At 40.9% G+C, this 13,538-nt stretch overlaps 5 protein-coding genes across 5 annotated transcripts; 4 read left to right on the top strand and 1 right to left on the bottom strand.

The window, feature by feature from the left end:
• The first annotated feature begins 2,167 nt into the window (after positions 1–2,167).
• EAF01_003220 (uncharacterized protein) lies at positions 2,168–4,572 on the top strand. The gene is made up of 2 exons (XM_038911474.1): positions 2,168–3,477; positions 3,532–4,572. Exons 1-2 carry the CDS (start codon positions 2,496–2,498, stop codon positions 4,410–4,412), a joined length of 1,863 nt encoding a protein of 620 aa, XP_038772709.1. The 5' UTR covers positions 2,168–2,495; the 3' UTR covers positions 4,413–4,572.
• Positions 4,573–4,704: 132 nt separating this feature from the next.
• EAF01_003219 (uncharacterized protein) lies at positions 4,705–5,655 on the bottom strand (the record flags this gene model as incomplete). Its single annotated transcript, XM_038911473.1, has 3 exons — positions 4,705–5,240; positions 5,300–5,567; positions 5,623–5,655. The coding sequence occupies 3 exons, from the start codon at positions 5,653–5,655 to the stop codon at positions 4,705–4,707; spliced, it is 837 nt and encodes a 278-aa protein (XP_038772708.1).
• A 1,192-nt stretch (positions 5,656–6,847) lies between these two features.
• Positions 6,848–9,301, top strand: EAF01_003218 (uncharacterized protein; the record flags this gene model as incomplete). Its single annotated transcript, XM_038911472.1, has 1 exon — positions 6,848–9,301. One exon carries the CDS (start codon positions 6,848–6,850, stop codon positions 9,299–9,301), a length of 2,454 nt encoding a protein of 817 aa, XP_038772707.1.
• Positions 9,302–10,175: 874 nt separating this feature from the next.
• EAF01_003217 (uncharacterized protein) lies at positions 10,176–11,962 on the top strand (the record flags this gene model as incomplete). Its single annotated transcript, XM_038911471.1, has 2 exons — positions 10,176–10,218; positions 10,278–11,962. The coding sequence occupies 2 exons, from the start codon at positions 10,176–10,178 to the stop codon at positions 11,960–11,962; spliced, it is 1,728 nt and encodes a 575-aa protein (XP_038772706.1).
• A 311-nt stretch (positions 11,963–12,273) lies between these two features.
• Positions 12,274–13,386, top strand: EAF01_003216 (uncharacterized protein; the record flags this gene model as incomplete). The annotated part of the gene is made up of 2 exons (XM_038911470.1): positions 12,274–13,001; positions 13,054–13,386. 2 exons carry the CDS (start codon positions 12,274–12,276, stop codon positions 13,205–13,207), a joined length of 882 nt encoding a protein of 293 aa, XP_038772705.1. The 3' UTR covers positions 13,208–13,386.
• Between the last annotated feature and the right edge of the window lie 152 nt (positions 13,387–13,538).

Below are 13,538 nucleotides of genomic sequence, written 5' to 3'. Positions count from 1 at the left end.
AGAAACGCTCTTTTGGTCACTATCGGCGTACCTGTGTTCTTGTTATTTTTTTCTGGGATTAGCATTCTTGGTCGGGGCTTCTAGGCGGCATGGTAAATGAACGAACACGATGAAACAACATGAGTACTTATGATTTGGGACGGCGTTTAAACCTTGGGTTGTTGATTTGGTTAATGATTAGACGCATTGAGGAAATTGGGACACGGTAGTATATATATCTAGTATAAATACCGATATTCGTTACTATCATTTGGAACAGTATTGAGAACATCGTTTGCTATTTCTGTGATGCTCTGTTTTGTATGACAATGTTTTAAAGCTTTCCAGAAAATCATTGTGCTGATGATTTTCCATTTTGCATCTTGTAACGGTCTCTTTGACAATAATGTAATTTATCAGCATATAGGCTATATCAACATATAGGCCACTTTCATCTCAATTCATACTTTCGAATACAAATTATTCAACAATTATTATATTAATTAATTGAAACTATTAAGAATCTAATAATCTAGGATCTATTATATTGTTTTGATAAATTCTTGAATTATAATCTGGTTTTTCACATTTACTATAGCATTTATTAGAAGATACTTTCTTATTAGGATTCCTTTCATTTTAATACTTGTTGTATTGAATTTGAATATCAACTTTTTGTTGAGATAATATATTAAGAGCCTTTTATTTAATAAGTACTTCTCTTTAATATAATTGAGTTTTTTTCGTATGTTGATGTTTACTTAATACCTCATTTGCTTTTCGAAGTATATAAATCTTTATATTCAAAAGTGTATTCTTATAAGCTAGTTTCTTTATACCCTTAGTTAAAGCTAGTATAGTTTCAAATAAAGATGTAGGGAAGCTTGATTGATAACGATTTATTCGAGATTTGATTAATGTTGATTGAGAAAGAGCTTCAGTTAGATTATAAAGGATTTGAGAGACCTATTAATCTAGATCAGAAGAAAGAGAGGTAGATATATAAATTTGAATATCTAATTTCGAAAATATAGCTTTAGAATTAAATAATATTAAATCTATTTTTTGAAATCCTGATTTTATATTCTAAGAGATGATTGATTTTTTGTATATAGTTTTAAAAGCTATAAAGAATTCAACCTTTAAAATATGATTAATATATACCTTAATAAATCCATTAATTTGAATACTATATAAACATTTCAGATTACTAAAACAGCCCATATCAAGTAAATGAATTAAATAATTTGAATACAATAATAAACATATATATTTAATATTATTCTCCTTATAATAATTCTGAAATAATATTGATTCATAATTTTCATATTTATCTAATACTAATATTCGATATTTGCCCTTTCTTCAATTCTTAATATATTTATTAAAATATTTCAATTATTTTAAATCTGTTTCATTGTTCGTTCATTTATTAGATATAGGTTTGATAGCCCATTCCGTAGAAAGATTCGTTTTGGTGTATTAATTGGAGAGATAAACCTGTCCTTAAACTACTAGAAATAAGAGAATAGTTTTATCCTCTTTATTTCCATATATTATTATTGTAGCTTATTCCTAATTGTTTAGTTATACTGATTTACTTCTGTCATGTCTTTCAGCATTAATAACAATCATTACTGTATTTATAATCCTTATTATAAAGTCTGTTTTATCAAAATTATAGAAATCGCTATTTAAAATATTATATTTCGCTTATATATTCGTAATTAATCGAAACCAGTCTTTAATAAGCTTAGAATCTTTATAAAGAACTCTTTAAAAGTCATAAATATAATTAAAACGTATCTTTAATTCGATTCGATACTTTATAAATCGATGCACTTAAAGCTTTCTAATATATTTCGTACCCCTCAATTCAAGAATATAATTTGCTATATCTTCTACATTCTTGATTTTAGGTGGAAATCCTTTCAAATCTATATTAAGTATATATTCGATAATAACATTCTCTTTTAATTTCAAAAGATTATAAGATTTATATTGATATTCTATATAAGGAATAAAATCGTTAATTCTATATTGTAATATTGTATGCAGGATATTATACATTTTAGTAATCTTTCGAATACTTAATTTTTTGTTTTTTTGAATAGCTTCGATAACAAGGAGTATATAGGCTTCTTGGTTATTCAAATTCATTATAGATCGTTAATAAAACGCATATTGAAAGAGAAAAGTATGAATTGAGGTGAAAGTGGCCTACATGCTGATATGGCCTACATGCTGATAAATTACGTTACCTATTACTCCACTTCAATTATACTATGTTCACGTCTACACCTGCTACGATAATATCTCTTAAAATACCTATTGCATAATCACTCCTGTGGCGTAAAGTGGATTTCGTAAATACTCTTTTGGCAGGTGGAAGTACGCTGGTGCCTGGGCGGTTAAGCGCCATCTCTCATCTCTTACTACATCACCATAGCGATGGCAGGATACTTTCAAGCTCAGAGCTTGACTTTCTACAAAGAATTTTAGTTCCTGATTTCACCATGTCTTTGCAAAACGAAGACGACGACACCTTTGACGTAATAATCGTCGGCGGCGGAACAGCAGGTAGCCTCCTGGCAGCACGCCTCTCATCTACCCCCACTTTTCGTATCCTCGTGCTCGAAGCAGGCCGAAATCGCAACTCAGACCCCAAAGTCAGTACCCCAGGCCTTGCTGGTTCATTACTTGGAAACCAGAATTATGATTGGGGGTTTCGGACTGTGTCGGAGCAGGGTTTGAATGGTAGAGTGATTCTGCAGCCACGGGGCAAGCTATGGGGTGGGAGTAGTGCGATTAATTCTCATGCGTTGGTGTATCCATCGAGTGCATATCATGATGCATGGGGAAGTTTAGTGGGTGCTGGGAACAGTTGGGATTGGGAAGGGATTGGGAAGTATTATACGAGGTTTCAAACATTGCAAGCACCGAGCGAGGAGGTTAGGCGAGAATTAGAGATTGGAGACTTTGCGATGGAGGGTGAAAATGTCCGGAAGCATGATGAGAGCGAGTATGAGGGAGGAATTCAAGCTTCCTACCCTGTGACTTTACATCCGATGCAGAAAGCTTGGACGGATGCGATCCAAGATCTGGGGTATAGCTCGTCGAAGAACCCAGTTGAGGGAGGTGTTCTTGGAGGGTCTACGACAACGAATGCTATTGATTCTTGCAAAGGCGAAAGGAGCCATGCTGGGGTCGCATTTTTGGAGCCGTCCACGAAACGAGATAATCTCGTTGTCAGAAGTAATGTGCTGGTGAATAAGATTATGTTTGGCGAGGAGAAGAGGGGCGGTAAGGTTGTTGCAACCGGTGTTCTTTACAGCCAAGAAAATGGGAAGACTGTAGTTGTTCATGCGAATCGAGAAGTAGTGGTATGTGCTGGAACATTTGGATCACCAAAATTACTAGAGCTATCCGGCATTGGGCAACGTGAAAGACTTACTACTGCGGGTATCGAATGTTTTTGTGACCTCAGGGGTGTCGGTGGTAAGAATGGCTGCTAAGCAGATTGACTTTTATGGTGCTTACGTGTGAAAATAGAAAATCTCCAAGACCATCTAAATTTTGGGCCTTCCGTTGAAGTGCTAGATAATATCGAAACAGCAGACGTCTCTGCCCGTGATCCCACAATAACTGAAGCCGCCAAAAGGCTGTACGAAGCCAAGCACATAGGTCGGTTAGCAGAAGGTGCTGCATATAGTTTCTCCTATCTACCACTAAAAGCCTTCAACTCGGAAGAAGAAGAACGCGAGTTGTCAGCTCTCGTCAACAGAATCCTCCTGGAAACCTCATCAACAATGAGCAAAGGACTACAGGCTCAATACGATATCATCAAGCGCATAATCCTCGACCCAGAAGAAGCATCCTCAACAGTTTTCATGACACGGAAACAACGATACACTCCGAGTGCTACACCAGCACCCGGGAACTACATGACAATATTAGCTATGCTTTCCTACCCCTTCTCTCGTGGAAGCTCTCATATCACAACTGCCGACGCCAGCGAGTATCCTGAAATCAAAATCAACTACCTCGAACATCCCTTGGACGCCGAAATCCTATCTCGCCACATCATCCAAATCGGTCAAATGCTAGAACAGCCCAAGTTATCTGCGCTTCTCAAGCCAAATGGTAACACCTTACCGAGTGGATTTCCTCGCCGCGCCAAAAGTGTAGAGGAGGTGACGCGCTACATTCGCCAATTCGGAGCAACGAATTATCATCCTGTAGGAACTTGTGCTATGATGAGTGAGGATTTGGATGGGGTTGTTGATGAGAATTTGATGGTGCATGGAACGGCGAACGTGAGGGTTTGTGATGCGAGTGTTATCCCGATTGAGCCTCGTGGGAATGTCTTGAGTACGGTTTATGCGGTAGCAGAGAAGGGAGCGGATATTTTGAAGAGGGATCTGGGGGTTTGATGATGTAGGTATTAGAATTGAATAGAGCTAAATTCATGTACACGTAGTTATAGGTTCTATTCTAGATAATTTGACCTCTAAATCCATATCTGATAGGTCTATAACATCGAAAGGAAAAACAGTTCGATAGTAGTATTATCTTATCTGACGATTCAATCATTCAACATAGAAGATTATTCAATAATGAATAATAAGGAATCAAGGCCTGTGAACCGGATTGAGAAATACCATGTCATTTATCATTTGTCTATAAGATCAACGCATACTGTATATCCTCTCAAGAAATTTCCCATTACTTGACATACTTCTTCACAATAGCTTCCAACTCAGCAACGGTCTTCTCCTTCAAACCCAACAGTTCATTATCCGTCTTTTTCCAATCCGACTCCAATCTCTCTCCAAAAATCCAAGCAATAATGTATCCGGCCATAACCTCCATGGTAACATCCCCCCTGGCAAGCTTCTCATCTGAAGACTTGATAATATCAGCCGTCTCCACCGGAACGACTTCCCATTTCTTCTCTGGAGAAATCTTCTTTACAATTGACAAAAGACGATTCTGAGATGTTTGCAAATCTTGAATGTACAAGGCACGATTTTTCGTTTCTTCAAATTTGGTGAGAACAGCTACGACGGATTGAGCTATGGTCTCGAGGGTAGTGGCACTGAATAGCTTGTCGCCTCCATCGTAAATAGATGGCTTTCCAGACGATATGTTGAGAATGAAATTGTACTCGAGTCCCCAGTCGAGAAATGCGCCGTTGCGAATATATGTATATGTAAAACTGGGATTCTTGGCAGCAACGGCCTCGAGATGAGAACATACGGCTATTTAGTGTCCGAAGCCAGGGAGGGCTTGAGTTTTGGGATCGTTGAGGGGATGAAACGGGTTACGCCTGCGGCGAGGGCAGTGTCGATTAAGAGTTTTTGGCCAAGAAGACCATCGACTCCGACGCTGGAGACTATGGCGTCGATTTTCTGTGATTGGAGGGCGGCTGTGAGTGAGGGGATGGAATCAAAGTTTACGGGGAGGACAGTCACGCTTGAGGGGTAGGTGTGGGATGAGGTGGATGTGGAGCGAGTGAGGACTGTGATGTTGAATTTGTTGGATTGGACGAGGGCTTTCAGAATAGGCTTGCCAAGGGCACCGGCGGCCTTGATTTGAGTTAGATCATGCTGTGATAGTTTTAGAGAAGATTGGTTCACTTGCACCGGTGATAGCTACGTTCTTGATGACACTCATGATGAAGATGATTTTGGGATTTAGAATGGTTGATTCATGAACTTTTGTAAATGTTAAATGATTGAAGACTTTGATGGAATAGGTAGATGGATATTTGAGTATTTGAATGATGAGTTGTTCTCTTCAAGTGCTTCGTTTATATATAAGTTGTTCGCGAAATTCCACTCACATCTACCAGGGGGGAGAAACAAGCGATATGGGGGAGCCGAAGTGTAAAGCATCCCTCACGGTCGCTTGATCATTAATAAGGCCTAATGGAAGACCAAGATAAAGTGAAATATAAAGTTAAATATATTTCCATGTATTTACTGTTTTGAAGATATTATTCATCGGATTATCGCTCTTTATCTTGAGGGGATAATTCATTTCCCTGACATTCAGTGTTCAGCTTTAAATTAGGATTTAGATGATCGTTCATGCTTGGTAATCAACCCCCAAAATGTCATTTCTCTAGATGCTGGAAAAGTTAGCAGGTACAAGATATTGGAGATATTGGAGATAGAAAGATGATTGCTTGATTATATAATTTCCCTGTGGTTGGAAATTGAGCTAGTAATTTGGGGTTTAAAACCACCATTCTAAATATTCATCAAGGGTTCACTAGGAGTGACAAGTACCTATAGGGCTAACGTTGGGTCGCTCTTTGAGCCTCAACTATAGGTTAAACCTTGCATGTAAATTTCACAGCCTCAATTTACTATTGATCTTATGTCTACAATTATTCATTAGTTATCATGAAAAATACACCAGGATTTCACTTCTTGTGCTTGTTGAATACTTAGTGATATGGTATAAAGATCCCGACTCCCGAGAGGCCTTGGGCTTTAATTAGAGTTTAAAGTTCTTCGGAGAATAGGTAATTTTCGGCCGCCCTCCTCTTACACCTTGGGAAACAGAAGAATAGCACAACACAAGACGGTGGAAACTAAACTCTAGACATCTTAACTTCTTCAAGTTTCCACTACGACCTCCCTTTTCCTGGCAGTGAAAGCTCGACAGCTTGCTATCACGAGACAGTTTCTCATCTCGGCCGCCCACCTCACGGACCTATCAACACACGCGATGGATGACAAACCTCAACATAAACTACAACAGTTTCTTGACTCTTAAATACGAGTCGAGATATGGATGAGTGATATGGGTGATATCTTAGTTAGATTTTGGTCAGCCATTTATTTTGTCATTCACGACAATGGATAGCCAAGAAACACCACCTAGATGGCCGTGCCCGTTCCAAGGTTGTACGAAATCGTTTCAGCGGAAGGAGCATTTAACTCGGCATCAAAAATCACATTCGAATTCGTCTCCTGCACATATTTGTAGAATATGTCACAAAAAGTTTTCTCGTAGTGATGGACTGCAGAGACATCTTGGACGTCACGGACAACAATTCAAAAAACATACTGGTCGAAGCAGGAGGGCATGCGCGAGTTGTCACTCCAGTAAAATCAAATGCGATGGAAATAATCCATGTTCCAGATGTGAGAAGAAGAACATTTCCTGCAAATATGGGTTGCCGAAAGAGTTGCCTACTATAGCCAGGAGGCAAGATGAAGCCTCAAGAGGTGATGTGAGCGATTGGGAGGGATCGGAATTTTCGATGTCCGAAAATGTACGAGAGGATCAGATGCCCGCTGAAAGTCCAAAGTCTGGCCAGACACCCAGTCCAGATGAGGCATTTGTTACAAATCAGATATCCATTGTGGCACAAGCATTTAACTCCGGTCAATCTTCTCGTTCGAATCAATCATTCAACTCTATTTCAACACATGGCTCTTTACAAGAGGCACATGATTCGTTGGTAAGCAGGAATCTGCTCAGTAATTCGATTACTGGCCAAGATTCGCCCTCAATGAATCTGGGGCGCACACCTCACGGGCTTCTCGATTGGTCAAATGTCAGGATCCAACAAGATGCTTCTCAAACCCGAGAAGCACCCCAAGATACTTTTGTTCCCACATCTAAGCTTGAATACCTATGTTCACTTGCCAAAGAAACGGTCGAGAGATATTGTTCTCTCTACTTTGCCAATTTCCACGATCGTTGGCCCATAGTCCATTCCCCAACTTATGAGGATGATGAAGAGGCACCTGAGATTCTACTCCCATCCATGTTGATGATTGGAGGTTGGATTGACGGGACTCCAAGCTCGAGAGATTGGGCTTTGAAAGTTCACCATCATGTGGTAGAGCATGTTATCCCACGTTTATGCCAGCTGAAGGATATAGATACAATGACACAGCCTCTGCCAATTGTTTTATATCAGTGCACGTTGTTGAATATTATTTTTGCATCATACTGTGGGAAACGTGAGGTTTTAAAAAGAGGACTAATCTTACGCAACCTCCTAGTTGCCTCTATATACCAAGCTGGAATCTTAACGCCTGGGACTATTTATCCAGACGATAAGCCAGGGTATTTTCTACCATTACGTTCGGTGAGAGACCAACAAAGAAAGAGGATAGTAGTTGGTCTCTTCAAGATTGACACATATTTCAGTGCCATAACCATGCAGCCAGTTTTACTCAAGCCAGAAGAACTACACTTCTGTATTCCAGACACTATCGCGCTTTGGAACGCCGGAGGGCTTCCTCATTGGGAGGCTCGTCGACTAGCTGAACCGAAATCTAGAAGCTATCGTTCAATCAATGTGATGTTTGAAGAAGTAGCTCTTGGAGGAATTGAGTTTCCAGAGAACGAGTCTATGTTGGAAGATATCCAGATTTGTCTTTGGGCTATGCAGTCAGAGATTTTGCACCTTTCAAAGCAAAGTCGCCCTGAGAGAAGGAACGAACTAAGTCTAAATATTCAAAGACAATCACTTAAACGCCAGCTGGAAGCTCTAAAACGCGGGTTCTCAAATCTTTCCGCAAAAATATCGTGCCCCGATACATTTGACCAAGCAGAACAGTCTCCAGTGCGCTACTACTATGGACTTGAAGACCATGATAACCCTGGATGGCAAGATATAGTTTGCCGACGCATTCACAACTTTATCTTCGACACTTCTATCCTTCATCATCTGATGAATCTACAAGTATTTGCCGAGATTCAGACTCTTAGAATGCTCGCCAAAGATCTAGCACTCTCTGACACAGTCCGAGGAGTCTTCGGAGGGATATATTCTCAACCCCACACCAGACGTGTTGCAGCGGCACGTGAATGGACACAAGAGCCTAGCTCTCGGCGAGCCTTATGGCACGCGACGGAAATTCTCCTGAGCCACAGTGCATTCAACCAAACACCCTCTCTCGCCAACTTCATCCCCGATCCAATTTCTTACATAGCTTTAGCATCTGCAGCATTAGTCATTTGGACCCATTGCATTTACGGACAATTAGCATGCAACGCTTTATCTTGTACATCGATGCTCCCTCACGAAGTGAGTATGTCTATCGAGTTGACAAAACTAAGCGAAGTGATAAATGGTTCCTCGTTTGACGAAAAGGGAAAGGAGGTTTGGATTGAAGGGGGTGCTTATTTTAGAGCTTCAATTGAGAATATCCAATTGTGTAGTTGTAATGTTGGGATCTTGATGGGCAAGCTCAGGGCTCATATACCGCATCATTGGGAGATTGTGGATGAGATAGCACCAAACATCTTCGGGAAGCTTGGTGGTCCAGAAGCGACTGGAGTCACTTCATGAAGCTTTGCGCATACATAATTCAAGCCCATTGATTCGATTCTTACGAGACACTTTCATCATATAATATCTTATCCATGGTCAGCGTGCCGGATAACCTGAAGTTGCAATTCAGGAGCGACTTTTGGTATCCCAAAGAATTTCATTATTCCAGATAAACTCAAATTGTCAATTAAATCATCATTAGACTACTAAGTCAATCTCCGAATTGGATCTGGATGTACAGCATCGTGTCACCGAACATCGTACACATATGATATTCGTAGATATATTGCGATTCAGATTTTGTATCGTAACATGTATATTGTTCAGCTCGAGGGGTTATGGCATCCTAATATCTGGGCAATGGTAGATATGTCTTGGATACATTGTGAACTGAAACAGATATCTTCGACGAAGAAGTGTACCAAGTGAAACAATATCACCTCCAGATCATGGGAGTCCCGAAACAGCCATCAGTGCGTGTTACGATACATATATATCCGAAAAAGGCAGCTTGTGCAACGGACCGGGGGGCTTGTGCTTTTGTAGCAAACGTAACACGTGCGACCCTGCAATCTCACTCGCCCACCTTTTTATTTTCGAATACCCACAAAGCCAAACTGATATTCTGATGCAATCCGGTTTGGTTATTAGGCATCATTTTTGTATGGATGAAAAATGTTATCATAAGATTTGTACGTGAGCACTCCACTGTTAATTCGTTGGAGCCTTGGATCAACAACAAATCAAAGGATCTTACCAAAAAATCCCTGCGATAAGCTTGTGGCACCGAAGTCAATCGAAGAAAGAGAAAAATTATAGATATGTGAAGGACTTCCCTGTGACAACATTTTCTCCTCTTAACTATATCGGTCGGTCATCAAAGGAGTTAAAGATGTCACACGACGGTAAAGTTGATCTTGTAGTAGTCGGAGCAGGTAACTCGACCTTCAAAAAGAGACGAGAGATGATAATTTGCTGACTTTCAATGCGACAGGTTGGTTTGGTCTCGCTGGTGCAAAAACCTATCTCCAAGTCCACCCTAACGCAAATGTCGTTGTGTTGGCTGATAACACAACAATTGGAGGTGTATGGGCCAATGATAGACTATATCCTGGGTTGAAAACGAATAATATGTTAGGAGCGCTAGAGTACAGCGAGTTTCCTCTAACTACAGAGAAATATGGCGTTAAACCTGGAGAGTATATTCCTGGATCAGTAGTCCATCAATATCTCGAAGATTTTGCGAAAGAATACAATGTTTATGATAAGATCAGGTTCGAGAGCAAAGCAATCTCAGCTGAGCATCAAGATCAAGGTGGCTGGATTGTCACGATTGGTTCAAGCACTGTTCCGGCAACTTTTGAGGAATATAAGATATCCACATCGAAACTTATTGTTGCGACAGGACTGACTTCACTGCCGTTCATTCCTCCACTTCCTGGGATTGAGAGCTTCACACCACCTGTGTTTCATACGAAAGAATTTCCGAATCACTTGGATACTTTCGAGACAGCGAAAAGCGTATGTGTTTTTGGAGGCGCAAAATCCGCTTTTGATATGGCCTATGCATATGCGTCGAAGGGAATACATGTAGACTGGATTATTAGAGAGTCAGGGCATGGTCCAGGATGGATGTCTGAGTCGTACGCCACGCCTCTCAAGATCTGGATCGAAAAGATGGTCAACACGAGAATTTTGACTTGGTTTAGTCCTTGTATATATGGTGATTATGATGGATATGGAACGGTCCGTTCCTGGTTGCACGGTACAGCGGCAGGCCGCTGGTTTGTCAATAAGTATTGGGCAAATTCAGAAAACGAGATTAAAACGGTGAATGGGTACGATAAACACCCAGAGACTGCGAAGCTTAAACCTTGGTCAAACTCTTTCTACGTTGGAGCGATGCTTTCGATTCTGAATCACGATACGGATATCTTCGAACTTGTTCGCAAAGGTGCAATCTCTGTGCACATTGGAGATATTGTAAACCTAAGTGCGAACACAGTGAGCCTTTCAAACGGCGAAAAAATACAAACGGACGCTTTCGCCTGTGCTACCGGATGGAAACATACAACACCACTAGAATTCCTACCTAGAGGAATAGATTTAGGGCTTCCGCACACGCCAGGATCCGAGGAACCAACTGATTTGATAGAGAGAGCCGACAAGGAAATTCTCTCCAAGTTTCCCAAATTAAAGGAAGAGCCACTTGCAGTTAAGAGAGTAAAGCCAATGGAAGGAGCCCCTGATGGAAGGCTCGAGCCTTATAGACTATTTCGTTTCATGGTCCCTCCCAAATTCGTCAAGTCTAGGGATATCATCTTTCTGGGTTGTATGACATCGGTCTCTACAGGATTCCTGGCTCAATTTCAAGCACTTTGGGCTACTGCATTTTTTAACAACAAAGTCCTCATTCCTTCCGACGTGGAATATCAAACTATTCTACACAGTAGATTTGGAAAGTGGAGATATCCTTCAGGCTTTGGTGCTAGACATCCTGACAGTGTATTTGATGGGTTGCCATATTATGACATGTTGCTTCAGGACATGGGATTGAGAAGTCATAGAAAGTCAAGTTGGTTTTGGGAAGTATTTGAACCTTACAGCGCAAAGGATTATATTGGGGTGGTAGATGAACTGAAGCAGAAAATCATAATTGAGAAAGTGATTGGAAATTAGAGTTAGACGAGAATTTACCATACGCGCCGACTAATCAAAAAGAGTTGGCTTACAAACGAAGCGGGGTATACTGAGCCACAATAACATCAGGCTGCCATCTTTATTAGATTTGCCCCAAACAGAAGCTAAAAATGCTTGCATCAGCAAATCATATATCCATGATTTCAATTTCCCTTGTTTCTCAAGACTAATCTTACTTCATTTTATCTATATATATTCGTATAGTCAGAATTTCAACATCAACGTTCAACTTCATCACGTAGCACCTCTCATTTATCAAAAAAACTACCTCAACACTCACCATAATCAGAATGGTTTTCATCCCTGGCGATAACAAAGTTCAAATCCCCGAACTAGCCGACACAGAGGGGCCGCCCGCCTATACCCCCTACGATACCCCCGCTCCATCCACAATTTCAGGCTCCAGCTACCCATCAGATTTCTCCTCCCTCCCTCCGACTCCGTCCTCCTCTAATCCGTCTTTTCCTAATGCCTCAACATCTCCACTCAACATCCCCATCTCCAACGCCGTATCCTCATCCCGCTCAGTCTCCCTATCTGGCCCCCTCAAAATCCTCGAATCGGTTTCTGGTTCCTCATCCGTGACATTGCATAACCACGTGACCGTTTGCGGTCCCATTAAGGCGAGCGCGAAAATTGTTCTCTACGATCACGTCACTGTATACGACGATGTGAAATCGAGTTCGTCGATTTCGTTAGATGGAGGCGAGGGGAAAGGGGGAGTGGTGGTGATGGGGACTGTGAAGAGTAGTTCGAGTATAGAGATGAGAGGGAATGTGTATGTGCAGGTTGATGTGAGGAGTAGCTCTAAGGTGTTACTAGAAGGAATAGGAGGATTGGTGAGGATTGGAGGAAAGGTGGATGCGAGTGGACAGGTGACGATTAGGGGAGCAGCAGAGGTGGGAAATGTGGAGAGTAGTGGCAAGATTATTGTTGAGTCGGCAGAGAAGCAGAGGATTGTCTTGGGAGATTTACAGTCGCGAGGTGGAATGGAGATTGAGGGAGATGTGGAAGTTCGGTGAGTCATTTTTTTGAGTATATCATAACGTATAGACTAACCTCGACTCTAGCAACGAGCTGAAAGCCAGTGGTAATGTGAAGATTAATGGAAAGCTGCATGTTCATGGAAATTTCACGGTCCATGGTAATGTCAAAGTTCAGGCTGGTTCGGAACTCATTGTGAATGGCAGGAGAACGATACATGGGAAGATGGAGAATGCTTAAATTCGAAGTACTGTTTCTCCAACTTAATGCCACGCTTTTGCCAACAGGTCTTTTAAGCGGCAAAGAAATGCACCTCTGAGATTAGCGTCAATTAATGCAAGCGAATTCCTCTAGCTGTTGGGACTTAACAAAACCCCGACTAGCAAATCAATCATTTGGCTAATCTGGGAATCAAATCATAGTTATAAAAGTCATCAATTCCCTAAAAATATATTGTACATTCAAATTCCCGCATATGGTATCTAATCTAGGCGCCTTGTTAAATCACAACCCAGACATTTCGTGTTTGCTACCAAAACTCATAGCACATCGCATATTAGCGAAAATAGCA

This window comes from Botrytis porri, assembly GCF_014898465.1.
Source record: "Botrytis porri strain MUCL 3234 chromosome Unknown BPOR_004, whole genome shotgun sequence".
NCBI classification, from domain to species: Eukaryota; Fungi; Ascomycota; class Leotiomycetes; order Helotiales; family Sclerotiniaceae; genus Botrytis; species Botrytis porri.
This window is presented reverse-complemented; position numbering and strand designations above follow the sequence as displayed.

Coding starts and splice junctions, on each gene's coding strand:
- EAF01_003220 (XM_038911474.1), top strand. CDS start 2,496: ATGTCTTTGCAAAACGAAGACGACGACACCTTTGACGTAATAATCGTC. Junction 3,478..3,531: donor TGACCTCAGGGGTGTCGGTG/GTAAGAATGGCT, acceptor GTGTGAAAATAG/AAAATCTCCAAGACCATCTA.